Raw genomic sequence first — 14,644 nt, forward strand, 5'->3', positions numbered from 1 at the left:
CACTGATCAATCACAGTAAAAAAAAATGCTGGTCTTGGATAGCATCCTACTTTTAAAACCATTGTGATCGAAAACTGGGGAAGAATGCAAACTAGCCTTCCAACAAGCAGGTTCCTGCTTCTCCTTTGGCACTCAACGACAATCAGTGTATCATTATATCCTGCAGGTTGCACATATCAGTGTTTGTACTTGCTATGGAAGGAGTGAGTGACACAAGCTCTTAAAAGCTGGACGTGGGTATGGTACTAGACTCGATGGCTGATTCTTCGGAATTGCTTGTAGAAAAACACATGTTGCAATGTTAGAAAATAAAGGTGATTAAATTACAGGGCTTTTGGGAAAGAGCAGAGAAGTGGGATTAATTGATAACTCTACCAGAGGTCTGACATAGGTTCGATGGGTCAAATGGCCTTATTTTGTGCTGGCCACAAGATGCTTTTTATATGAAGCTTACATTGCTGCAGTGCTCATGTCTCGACATACACATCATGAAGTGAGTAAACAAGCATAGGATGGTACTAGCTTCTGAGTAGGCATCAGCCATGCTCACTCCCACTGTGCTCTTAGGCCTCAAGATAGAAACACAGAAAAATTATGGTACAAAAGAAAGACATTTGGCCCATCATGTCAGTGCCAGCAGAAAAGGAGCGATCCAGCCTAATCCCACTTTCTAGCTCTAGAAGTGCTGTAATCTGCAGGGCTATAGACCAAGTGCATATCCAAGTAATTTTTAAAGGTGACGAGGTATTCTACCTCTATTACCCATTCGGGAAGTGAGTTCCAGGCTACTGGCTGAAAAAAATTTCTCCTTAACTCTCCTCTGATCCTTCTCCCAATTGCTTTAAATCTATATCCCCTGGTTATCGATCTTTCTACTAAGGAAAATAGGTCCTTTCTATTCATTGTAACTAAGCCACCAAGAATGGGCCATTTGAATGGAATCAGTTGTCTAAAATTAGGGGATCTCTCCTCCATTAGGATTACTCCCCCTATTTACATTACCTTGTCCTTCAGAGAGAGAGGCAGCAGCTAACTTTAACCTAGTCTGTCAGGTAGGAAAAGGGAGAGCGTAGGCCAGTCAGCCAGCTGTTTTCCACACCACACAACTGTACTCTCCATTGAAGTCAATGAGAGAGTATTTTGTCAGGTGCGAAAGAGTCAACCTACCCAATCAAGACAGTTTTCCACCCAGTGGGATAGGTTAGAATTATTCCAATAATTTTTGGTGTTGGGGGTTAGAGTGAAACCTGTGTCTATTCCACATCCCACCTCATGCATGCACCATGCATCTGAGAGGGTTTTAAAGTTGACTTGTGGGCTCACCTTTCTAAATGATAGTGTGACAACCACTTTGCGACAGCAATAAATTGTGGTCTGCGGTTGCTTGGGTTAGCACTTAAAGCTTGGTAAGATTTGCCGTAATCTCAGTCAGGATTTAAAACATTTGAAAGGAAACTTCCAGCGGATACACTCTAGCCATCTTGTGAGGTACTCTCCAGCCTATTTTATATCATCCAGATCTGGCATTATTGGCTTTTTTTGGTTCCTACAATTTTTGGTTGGGTGACACAGCATTTACTGCGTGCACCACTTCAAGTCAAGAAGAGTACATAATTCTCCTGTGTACACCATGCCCTGGGCTCCCACACAGGGCAATTCTCCTTTCCTGCGCTTCTCACAGTAATGTCTCCAAAACTGCATCTGAAAATGGAAGCTCCCCACATTATATCCCAGTCACTTGCAGATTTCTACTGAGGAAACAATAAAGCAGCTCTGTAAATAGCTTCAACCTTTAAGTGCTCTGCTCACTTCCCCCTGAAAATAGCTAACCTCACCTCAGCATTTTCCCCACAGTAGCATGGCTCACACAAGCAACTCAGTAGAGCCTTGGGCTCCATGGCAACATGCATTAGAGTTCTCCCACACCACATGATTAGGCCATCTGATGACATCAATCCTGATAGCACACAACGAAGGCCAGCATGCTCTGTAATGTCAACAAATGATAAATACAGGATTAGCCACTTTAGAATGATTAACTATGGAGGTTTAAGAGATGATAGTTGACATAAATTACAAAGTGTTATTCAACAGCACCAGAACCATTTAGGCCAATGGCAGATCATATTTATTCAAGTTACATTTATTTAAAATTAAATGCAGATTCCTGCAGATCAAAGGGGAAAAGATAGATTGAGCTACACCAAATTCAGTAAAGGGCCAGAACAGACCAATGCGTCTCTGATAAGCCTCAACATTTTGCTTAGCAACTGCTTTATAACTAACCAATTAGGAATGAAAATAATTTGAATTCCACAACACAGGAATAAAAGAGAAGCCTTTTCTTTGTATCTCATTTATTACACTTGGATTGTTGCTAACGTACCTTCATAACTTTTGACTTTAGTCAACTTCAATGTTTCATCACAAAGCTTTGAAACATCAGTTATCAGGGGAAGGGTTAGGGTTAGTGGTGGTCGTGAAAGTAGCAAAGACTCAGGAAAAATTTAGAAGGCTTGTCCAGATAACTTGGTCAGTTCTTAAATTGCGAGGCACAATACTGCCTCTTGGAAACTGCATTCCAATTTAAAATGGGGAGCATAGTCCTGCAGCCCTTATGACAATTCACAGATCACATTCAGGGATGGGTTTTAGAACTGGGACTAACACAATTACACACCCCAGGTTTCTGGCATTAAATCATTCCAAATGAGGAAGATAAATTAAACTACGGTCAATTAATGTTCTTGGCATTAACAGTCATTTTAGTCTCCAAGGCACATTTATATGTGAGATGAAGCAGGTCCCACAATGTGCATAATTTCCACTGCACCAGTGCAGACGAAACCCAACCACGTCACCAAACCTTCCTTCTGCACAGAAGGAGTTGGTAACATTCACCGAAAGTACCTGGTATCCTCTCACTCTGGTAGGTGTCTCTACAGACCTTTCATTCCAACCTGACACAATTCATTTTTGTTTGAGTTGACTTGAAGTGACTTGTACTGTCATTCTGGTTGTTCCTTTTGCTTGTGATTTTGTGAAGCAATGATTTTGAAATGTTGTACAAGATGCTTTTCCGATTTATTAACAACTCTCTACCACATGGTTCACTGCAGGCAACAACTTGCATAACAGCTCATCAGTTAGAAGACAAGTTTTGACAGAATGTGAGCAAATGCCAGCTATTTAGATTAACTGTAAAATATATTTCAAACACAGGGAAAGTGAAATTAGTTAAATTACTTTTCCAAGCCAATACACTTTGGACAGCGCAATAAGTAACAATGCTGCAAAACTGGACTCCCATCTTAGAGACCAAGCCTCAAAATTATCTGACACTCTTTACAGAATTGTTTCCGTGCAGGAGGCAGCCATTTGGCACATTCTGTCTGCACAGGTTCTCTGAGCATTTTAACTTCGTGCCAATCTCCAGTCTTTTCCCCATAATCCTGCACATTGTTTAAATAGAAACAATCGTCCAATGCGGTCTTGAATGCCTCAATTGAACCTGCCTCCACCACACTTCCAGGCAGCGCATTCCAAAACGTAATTACCTCGCTGTGTGAAAAAGTTTTTTCTCACCTCGCATTTGCTTCTTTTGCAAAACAATTTAAAACTGTACCCTCTGGTAATTGATCCATTTACGAGCAGGAACAGTTTCTCCCTATCTACTCTGTCCAGACCCCTCATGATTGTGAAAACTTCTATCAAGTCTCCTCTTAGCCTTCTCCTCTCCAAGGAAAACAGTCCCAACTTCTCCAATCTTTCCTCATAACTGGTCTCATCCCTGAAACCATTCTCGTAAACCTCTTCTGCACTCCTTCCAATGCGCTTACATCCTTCCTAAAGCGTGGCACCCAGAACTGTACACAATCCAGTTGAGGTCTAACCAGTATCTTATTTAAGTCCATCATAATCTCTCTGCTCTTATATTCTATGTCCCTATTAATGAAGCCTAGAATACTGTATGCTTTAGAAACAGCTCTACCTGTCCTGCCACCTTTAATGACTTATGTACATATACACCCAGGTCTCTCTACTCCTGCACACCCTTTAGAATAGTATCCTTTATTTTAAACTGTCTCTCCATGTTCATTGTGCCAAAGTGCATCACCTCACACTTTTTCACATTGAACTTCATCTGCCACCTATCTGCCCACTCCACCAATGTGTCAATGTCCTTTTGAAGTTCTACACTGTCTGCCTCACAGTTTATAATTCTCCCAAGTTTTGTGTCATTCACAAACTTTGAAATTGTCCCCTGCACACCAAGATCTAGATCATTTATATATAATCAGGAAAAGCAAAGGTCCCAATACCGACCCCTGAGGAACTCCACTACAAACCTTCTTGCAGACCGAAAAATACCAATTAACCCTCTGTTTCCTATCCCTCAGCCAATTTTGTATTGCTACTGTCCCTTTTATTCCACGACCTATAACTTTCCTCAAGTCTGTTATGTGGCACTGTATCGAACGCCTTTTGGAAGTCCTTATACACCACATCAACAGCCTTTCCCTCATCAACCATCTCTGTTACCTCTTCAAAAAACTCCAGCAAGTTACTTAGACACCATTTTCCTTTAACAAATCCATGCTAACTCTTTACAATCAATCCACATTTTTCCATGTGGCTATTAATTCTTTCCTGAATAATTGTCTCTTGAAGTTTCCCCACCATCGAAGTTATACTGACTGGTCTATATAACCAGACCAGGGCAGATCTTTACAACCTTTTTTGAACAAAGGAGTAATGTTTTCAATTCTCCAGTCCTCCAGCACCTCCCACGAATCCAGGGAACATTGAAAGATTATGGCCAGTACCTCTGCAATTTCCACTTTCACTGCCATCAATATTCTCAGATGCATCTCATTTGGTCCCTGTGCCTTATCAACTCTAGAGCCGACAGCTTATCCAATACCTCCTCCTTAATCAATTTTAAACCCTTCTAGTGACTGAGATTCCTCCTCTGTCACCATGGCCTGCGCAGCATCTATCTCGTGGGTAAAAACAGATGTGAGGTATTCATTGAACACCTCAGCCATGCCTCTTGCCTGGGTAAATCCCCTTTTTGGTCACCAATCGACCCTACTCCTCCTTTAACCACCCTTTTACTATTGATGTGCTTATAGAATACTTTGGGATTTCCTTTTGTTAGCTGCCAGTCGTGTTTCATAATCCCTCTTTGCTTCTCACATTTGCTCTTTCACATCCCTTCTAAACCTTCTGTATTCAGCAGTTCTCAATCTTATTTGCCTGACACCTGTCGTATGCACAATTCTTCTTCTTTAATTTAATTTCTATCTCCTTTGTCATCCAGGGAGCTCTGGATTTGTTTGTCTTACCTTTCCCTTTTGAGGGAACATACCTTGACTGTACCCAAACCATCTCCTTTTTGATGGTAGCCTATTGTTTAGTTACTGTTTTTCCTGCTAACCTTTGGTTCCAGACTATCTGGCCCAGCTCCATTCTTGCCCCAGTGAAGTCCACTCTTTGCCAATCCTACTCTGGATTGACCAATATCCTTTTCCACCATAATCCTAAACCTTATGATAAAATGAATACTGTCCCCTAAATGTTCCCCTACTGTCAATTGATCTACTTGGTCCACCTTATTCCCAAGAATCAGGTCTAGCAGTGTCCCCTTTCTTGTTGGACTGGACACATACCACTGGAGGAAATTCTCCCTCACTGCCCCTTACACTACCACTATCCCAGTCTACATGAGTAATTAAAGTCTCAATGCAAACTGGAGGAACAGCAGCTTATCTTCCGACTAGGCACTTTACAGCCTTCCGGGCTGAATATTGAGTTCAACAACTTTAGATCATGAACTCTCTCTTCCATCCCCACCCCCTTTCCGATCCCCCTTTTTCCCAATAATTTATATATATTTTTCTTTTCCCACCTATTTCCATTATTTTTAAATGTATTTCCATCCATTGTTTTATCTCTACCTTTTAGCCTATTTCGATCCCTTCCCCCCAACCCAACCCCACCAGGGCTATCTGTACCTTGCTCATCCTGCTTTCTACCCTTAATATCACATTTCTTAGCTAATATCACCACTGTCAACACCTCTTTGTCCATTTGTCTTTGACATTTTTTGGCAATCTCCACCTATCACTGGCCCCCTATCCAACTCTACCTGTCCCAACCCCCTTAAGCCAGCTTATATTTCACTTCTTTTCTATTTGTCCTTAGTTCTGTTGAAGAGTTATTCAGACTCGAAACGTTAACTGTATTCCTCTCTGTCAGACCTGCTGAGTTTTTCCAGGTATTTTTATTTTTGTTTTTGTTTTGGATTTTCAGCATCCGCAGTTTTTTGCTTTTATCTTAGTGATGACAGAAGGACGCTTTAGTATCTGGAAGCCAGTGTATAGTGGCGTACCGCAGGGATCTGTGCTGGGTCCCCTATTATTCGTCATTTATATAAACAACATAGATGACTATATGGGGGGTAGGATTAGTAAGTTTGCGGATGACACAAAGATTGGCTGGGTGGTTACCAGTGAGGTTGAGTGTCTTGGGCTACAGGAAGATATAGATGGGATGGTCAAATGGGCAGATACGTGGTAGATGGAATTTAATCCTGAAAGTGTGAGGTGATACACTTAGGAAGGAGTAATTTGACAAGGAAGTATTCAATGAACAGCATGACACTAAGAAGTTGTGAGGAACAAAGGACCCTTGGCATGTGTGTCCATAGATCTACGAAGGCATGTTAATCGGGTGGTGAAAAAGGCACATGGGACACTTGCCTTTATCAATCGAGGCATAGATTACAAAAGTAGGGAGGTCAAGTTGGAGTAGTATAGAACCTTGGTGAGGCCACAAAGAGTACTGTGTGCAGTTCTGGTCGCCACATTATAGGAAGGATGTGATTGCACTGGAGGGGGTGCAGTGGAGATTCACCAGGATGTTGCCTGGGATGAAACATTTAAGTTAAGAAAAGAGGTTGGATAGACTTGGGTTGTTTTCATTGGAGTAGAGAAGACTGAGGGGTGACCTGATCGAGGTGTACATGATTATGAGGGGCATCGACAAGGTGGATAGGAAGCAGCTGTTTCCCCTTAACTGAAGGGTCAGTCACAAGTGGACATAAATTCAAGGTGAGGGGCAGGAGGTTTAGGGGGGATGTGAGGGAAAACTTTTTTACCCAGAGGGTGCTGACGGTCTGGAATGCGCTGCCTGGGAGGGTGGTGGAGGCAGATTGCCTCACATCCTTTAAAAAGTACTTGGATATGCACTTGGCACGTAATAACATAACATTTGCTATGGGCAAAGTGCTGGTAAATGGGATTAGGTAGGTATGTCAGGTGTTTCTCACATGTTGGTGCAGACTTGATGGGCCGAAGAGCCTCTTCTGCACTGTGATTCTGGACTTCCTGCATGCTGAGTGGAAAATGGTCTCTTGTATATTGTAAACATATGATTTCCTTTTCTCATTTTGCTACTTCTTCCTGACAGTTTATTTACGAGTTGAAATTTTCCATGATCATTCCCACTACACATCTCATAGCTTTGCCTACACATTCCTTCCTCCAACTCCCTTCCACTATTTGGTGGATTATAGCATATCGTTATTGTTGTGGTGGATCCCGTCATATCTTTTACCTCAATCCATGTGGGGTTTGTAACTTTTTTTTTTACATATTCATTTACAGAATGTGGGCATCACTGGCTAGGCCAGCATCAAGTGCCCATCCCCAATTGCCCTCGAGAAAGTGGTGGTGTGCTGCCTTCTTGAACCACTGCAGTCTCTGGTGTAGGTAAACCCTTGGTATGGTTAGGGAGTTCCAGTATTTTGACCCAGCTACAATGAAGGAATGGCGATATAATTCCAAGTAAGGACGGTGAGTGGCTTGGAAGGGAACTTAAAGGCAATGGTGTTCCATGTGTCTGCTGTCTTTGTCCTTCTAGATGGTAGCAGTTGTGGATTTGGAAGTTGCTGCCTAAGGAGCCATGGTGAGTTTCTACAATGTATTTTGTAGATGGTACACACTGCTGCTACTATGCGTCAGTGGTGGAAGGAGTGAATGTTTGTGGAAGGGGTGCCAATCAAGCTGACTGCTTTGTGCTGGATGGTGTTAAGCTTTGCAAGTATTGTGGGAGCTACACCCATCCAGGCAAGTGGGGGGTATTCCATCACACTCCTGACTTGTGCCTTGTAGGCGCTGGACAGGTTTTGGCAGGGCAGGATCTTCAGCACCCACCTGCCGCTGGGATCTTCCAGTCCCACCACAAGTGGCCGGGGAGTCAGGAGGTTAATTACTCGCTGCAGGATCCCTAGCCTCTAACCTGCTCTTGTAGCCACAGTATTTATATGGCTAGCTCAGTTCAGTTTCTGGTCAATGGTAACCCCCAGGATGTTGATAGTGGGGAATTCAGTGATAGTAATGCCATTGAATGTCAAGGGGCAATAGTTAGATTCTCTCTTGTTGGGGATGGCCATTGCCTGGCAACTTCTGTGGCACAATGACCATCTCCAACAGAAGAACCTTACTAAATAGTTATATCCTGGTCTCCTACCCCCATGATGTTAGTTTTAACTGGAAAATCTACTCTACTTGCCCCCCCTTCCTTCCCTTCTTTCATACCCCCCTTCCTTCTCTCTTTCATACAGCAATATTTAGCTGTCAATCCTGTTCTCAAAACAGTTATGTAAGCAGATCCTCTTCACAAATTATTACCTTACATTATTTATTCCCAGAAAGTGGGCATCACTGGAAAAGCCTAATTGCTCTCGAGCAGGTCGTGATGAACCACCTTCTTGAACTGCAGCTTGCATAATGGTTTGCTGTAACTGTGTGGCTTGCTAGGCCATTTCAGTCAACGGTATTGCTGGGCTCTGGAGTCACGCAGACCAGGACAGGGAAGGACGGGGAAGGATGCCAATCTTCTTTCTCTAAGGACAGATTGGTTTTGCATGACCCACTCTTAGTTACATGGTCACCATTACTGATACGCACTTCTTGAATTTCAGGTTTCATGAAATCAATTAAAGTTAAATTCCCCAACTACCATGGTGGGATTTAAATTCATATCTTCCGATCATTAATCCAGGCTTTGGATTACGAGGCCAGTACCATACCACTATGCTACCTGTGCCCTTAAACTCATCCATTCTGTTTTGAATACTACATACATCGCTGCACCAACAGTTTCAATTGCTTCATTTATTATTCCACTTTTTTCATAGGTATATTAACATTATGCTCCATGATTTTATAGTGCTATTTTAATTGCTGACTTGTGCCAAATAGTGGTACAGATGATGTAGGAGAGAGGGAGGGATAGAGAAAGAAATGGAAGGATGGAAAAGTAAAGAAGAAATGCACTAAAAATTAAAAGTATTAAAACATTTGCAAAAAGTACATAGCTGATTGGTGTGGATTTACCCACTTTTGTAGAGGAAAGGGTGAAGTAAGCTCTATATCCTGTGATAACGGTTCCATTTCAATCTCCCCAATTCATGCGCAATTGTGCGCACAGGACATACTTATGCACTCGGACTACACCAAAGTCAATAGCATCATTCTGGAACTTAAAGTAACATGAATAGGAGAGCAGAGCTCAAAGAAATATAAACAATTAAAGTAATAGCATCATTGCAACCCCCACGCAACAAACCAAATAGACAGGAGAGATGAAGAAATTCCTAATCCTTGGACAGAGTTGGAATGGCTGTCATTTAAGAAATCCAACCATGCTTTAATAAAACCAACTTGCTTCTTAGCTGCCATCGACTAGACTCTGCTAATTGGAAGATATGATGTGAAAATGTAAACCTGTGGTGTAACCCACTAATATTTGATGCAAACTGAAGTAGTTGAGGCAAATGGCTTAGATGCTTTGAAAAGGAAACCAGATGAGTAAATGAGCGAAAAGAGGAATATAATGTTCAGCTGAAAAGCTGAGGTGGAATAGGAGGAGATTGCAGTGGAGCATAAACACCACCACAGACTAGTTGGGCAGAATGGCCTGTTTCTCTGCTGTAAATTCTATGCAACATATGGACTCACGTAATGTTAGATTTTAAGAACTTATGCCCAAGAATAACATGGCTTTGAATAAACAAATATACAACAGAGTTCAGGTGCTGCGAACTCAGAAATAATCCAATTACTTTGAACAATATATGAGTTTTCCATATTTATGCTTGTTAAGTTATAATAAGCCTCCATTCTGTTCACAGAAATTATGAGGAACTACACTTCTGTAGACTCGTGAGACCTCTAAGATTTCAGGAAATGCAAAAATCTGATTGAAGCTGATGGGTCGCATTTAATCGTGGAGACAGAGGTCCTGCCACTGAGACTAGAAGCAGGTGAACCCAGGACCTGGGGCTGCACATCACAGGCAGCAGTCAATTTAGTGGCTAGCTCCATTGTCTTTAAGGAAACCAGGCCACCCCCATGTGTTGCCAGCCCAATCAGAGGGCCGCCAGCTCAGCAACCTCACCGGTAGTGGTCAATGTTGGGGCCGCAACTCCGAGATGAAAACATATCAATGGGCTTGTGCCCTCAAAGTCAGCAAATAGGGTCTTGGGGTGCCAGAGCCTGTCAGGCAGGCCCTGGCAATGATGGGGTAGTGTTGCTGAGGACATGTTGCCCCACCGCCAGAGGGATAACCATTGCACTCGGAGGAAGGGGAGTGGGTTGGCCAAAGAGTGCACAAACCAGAGGGCTCCCCCACCAGGAGGCTGCCAGGGTTTACCTGGGGGTCTCCTCACATGGTGGAGGGTCCCACTGCTGCTGGTAAAGTGCCAGTGGAGGCAGGAAGGGGCCATTAATTGGCTACTTAAATGGCTTGATTGGGCTTCAGGTGGCCAGGCCATCAGCCATCTTTTCCACTGCTGGCAAGATGACATGGTGGCAGGAAGTAGCCAGACACACTGCCCACTGCCTGCCCATGCCATCTTTCCCACCTCCCAGCCTGTCCCCAAAGGGCTGGTAAAATCCAGCCCAATGTCTGCCACAAGGTCAACAGGTGCTTTTAACAAATAAAACTGGGATTGAATTATTCTATCTTGTGTCCCAATCCAGGTCTGTCAACTTTCCACTAACCCCCTTAAAATAAGACTAGACAGTAATTCTCTGAAGGGATCCCTCTTGAAAGGGGATAGTTTCTTTAATATATCTCTAATATATTGGGCATACATGCACTTCCGGTTAGGTTCACCCCCTCCCTGCCACTTTGTTCACACTTATTACACACTCACTTATGAATCAACTTCTAAACTTAATGTTCAGCCAATTTCTTATCCAGCCTTCTGATCTCACTGGCCATAAGATTTGGTAGAAATCCCTCAAAAAGGCACTTATAAAAACATTCCAAATATGCAACAGGCTCTGATTTTCCTTCCATCACTACTAACTGACATTTCCAGAATCTTCTATCACAGTTACAGTTTCTGTCACACAATACCAGTTACAAAGCTACCAGGTCATAGCTTTCAAGCATGGGCTTGATGGGATGAATGGCTGTGATGACTCTAAAGTGTTGCAATTCATGTTGTCATGGTTCAAGTGAGTTATTCTAGTTAACAGGTGGACCAGAAAGACAAGGAAGATCCCAGATCTAATCACATTTCCGTACTGAGTTAGTTGATCTCAGCCAGGTGGCAGTGGCAGGTGTTATAAATGGTCTTCATGCCTTGGTTTAGCAGAGGACTAGATGGGCCAGGATCCTCATTCTATATTATTATCCAGAACCACTGCAGAAAGCACAAGTATACAAATATTTTGAGAGAACTGAATCAGGTTCAGTGCTTAAGACCGATACTCAAATGTCAAGACCCACAGGTGAATGATGGTCATATGTTAGTGTTGGCCACTGTGGTCAACCATGAAACCACGCCCAGCAAAACATCAACTCCCCCAGAAGAGCTGTGAGAGGACTTGCAGGATGGCCAAATGCCCAGCTATCATTGAGCCAAATTAATAAGTATCTCACATACCTCATAGTAACTTTGAATTGCATTCCAAAATGCTTCATCTGCAATGATCTGTGTTTCACCATTCAAGAAGGCCTGAAACCGTTCTTTAACTGTCTGGAGCTGCTGCTTGTTCAGCTGCAAAAAAGAGAAAAGTTTGTTATTTTACTTGTCAACTTTTGGTAAAAAAAAATTTAAAAAAAAATGCTGATTTTTAAAAAAATTCATCTTAAAAGGCATTACTTTTTCAGATCATTCTTTTGAGGTCCAAATTGCCGATTTAAAATTCTGATGCACTAGTCACACAAACCATGGAATATTTTATTTTTCTTCCCATTCGTATCTCTCCTTTCTGAAGGCACTCATTACAGCTGGGACATGCCACTGCTGTTAGGTGCTCTTTGACACCCCACCCAAGTGGCCAATTTTTACACGCATGCATCCTCAGTTACTATTAATTCCCCACTCCTATCCACACTAGCGGTCAGCCTCTCAGCCATGCCACGGAAGCTACCTCCAAGACCTCTGCTTTGCCACAGACCTAACTCCCTGCTTTCAAAAGGCTTGAGAAAACACTTCCCTATGGCCATGCCTCTGTCCACCATCTTTTCTCTGTTTCCCACTTTCCTTCTGTTCCATGTCCACCCGAGTCCTCTTCCCTTTCAAGTGCTTTGTAATGTAGAGGTAGCCCAGAAGAAATGTTGGTTGGGGGAGGGGTGGGGTGGGGCTAGGGATAAGATGTGGTGGAGAAATATATCTATTCTCTTTGCCCTTCCTTGCACATAATTTCATTGGTCAATTAAGAAATAATGCTGTAACACAAGAGACAGATGCTGAATTAAGTGATCTCAATATGTCAAAGATGTAGCAGCAGGGACCCATCAAAAGAGATTTTAAAAAGTATGTTTAAACAAAAGATAGCAATAAACTTTTAAATAGAATTAAATTTAACAATTAGTAAATTAGCACCGAGGGCAATCTGGCCACATGCTGACAATATAAATCTGAGTCTTTATGTGGGATATGTGCACATGTACAACACTATATTGCAGCAAATTGATATTCAGTCACATTTGGAAGAGGAATAGGGATATAGGAATTGTTAGGCAAAAAAAAAAGCAAAGGTCCATCTAGCTTGCCTTCTACAAACCATATGAGGCAATAATAATGGAGCTGAAGATTCATAGCAATCAGTCTCTATTAATTAGTCTACAATGGACCCAGACATACAAGGAAAACCCCGGTGATTAGAAAGCTTTGGGAACCATAGATGTAAAGTCAAAACATTCTTATACTGTATCCCAAAAAGAATCTCACACTGAACAGGGTGTTAGAAGCAAGGGGAGTGAAACACCTCACACACCTTCACACTGTGGCAGCGTCAAGCACTCCCTGGTTAGGCGCAAAGCAGTGCTCCCAGCACTCTAATCTAACGCTATGCCATGACCATCTCCCTGCCTCAGAACAGCACCAGCTGCCGCACTGTTCAAATAGAAAACCCTATCACAGTCAAGGAAGGGAGATTTTTTTTGTTACATGCCTGGTCGATGCCACTAAAAGGAATTTTTATTCAATGTATCTACACTAAGCCAGCCACCGAACCAAGTAATTTGATTTTAGCCAGAACGTGTTTGGTGAATTGGCAGACACAACACATAGGTTGCCAAAAAAACCACATTGCTCAAAAGTTATGTCAATAAGTAGTACTAGTAGTGTTTAAAGTCTCTGTGTTTTTAGTAATTACACAGTGGAGTAAGACCAGGATGAACAATGCCACATTTCATTAGCCAAGGAACCTAGCTTTATATTTAACCAATACAGTTTTGCTTATCTACTAAAATAGAAGTTAACCTCCTCAAGTGCAAAGGGTATGTAAAGTCTAGATTGCCATGGCAACCACTTACTGAAAATAATACTCATGAAACATGAAAAACAGGCACGCCTCATGTAAATCAAGTTCTATATAAATGCTTTGCCATTTGTGTGGTGGACCTACTCATGCTGCTGTGAAGCCAAAACTTATGAAGAAATTTTGAATTAAAATTTGTTCTCCTTTGCAAACTTCTTCATATTTGAGTTCATTTTAAAACATGGTTAACTGCATCAATAGCTGGAACATTAGGTGCTGAATTCAATTAAATGACTGAGATTCAGTCATGATTAAAATCAAACTTCAATTAAAACTACAAAAAGAATTAACCTGCAAGGAAGCAGCAAGGACAGTTATTTGATGGAGCTGCTGTCATACTTCAGTACCACGGAATCCATTAGCTGCAAACCTCTTCATTTTTCAATCTCTTAGATTTTCTGATAATTAAGCCATTTCTTTTTTAAAATAAGTTTTGTGTTATTAAGATTCAGTCACTAGGATTTATTTCAGAAAAGGAGAAATCAAGGCACTGTATAAACTAAAGGCTTCTTAGAAATATTCACCGAATTACAATTCCTATTGCATCACAGATGGTGGTTATCCCACAGCTGTGATACACTTCAGTCCTGATGGCAGTGCTGGACCTCCCAAACACTGGCTACTTTATAAAATTATTATTTTTCTTTTAAATTGGACAAATGGCTGGACTGACATGGCCGCCGGTGACCAAGGGATGGTAGCTCTGGAAATTTTTGAGCAGTTTAAAATTGGACAAAGAGTAACACATCAAACTCCTGGAATGCATCGTATAAACATTCCAGCCAAGCTAACAC

The 14,644-nt window shown here is 42.0% G+C and overlaps 1 protein-coding gene across 7 annotated transcripts in view; it reads right to left on the minus strand.

Annotated features, from left to right (window-relative positions):
* cadps2 (Ca++-dependent secretion activator 2) overlaps positions 1-14,644 on the minus strand; it is an 829,148-nt gene that overhangs the window by 602,389 nt on the left and 212,115 nt on the right. For all 7 annotated transcript variants that reach the window (XM_041216037.1, XM_041216039.1, XM_041216038.1 and 4 more), the window contains exon 2: positions 11,966-12,079. In XM_041216037.1, the coding sequence (XP_041071971.1) occupies positions 11,966-12,079 (114 nt within the window). The remainder of the gene's footprint in view (positions 1-11,965; positions 12,080-14,644) is intronic.

This window comes from Carcharodon carcharias, chromosome 21, assembly GCF_017639515.1.
Source record: "Carcharodon carcharias isolate sCarCar2 chromosome 21, sCarCar2.pri, whole genome shotgun sequence".
Lineage (NCBI taxonomy): Eukaryota > Metazoa > Chordata > Chondrichthyes > Lamniformes > Lamnidae > Carcharodon > Carcharodon carcharias.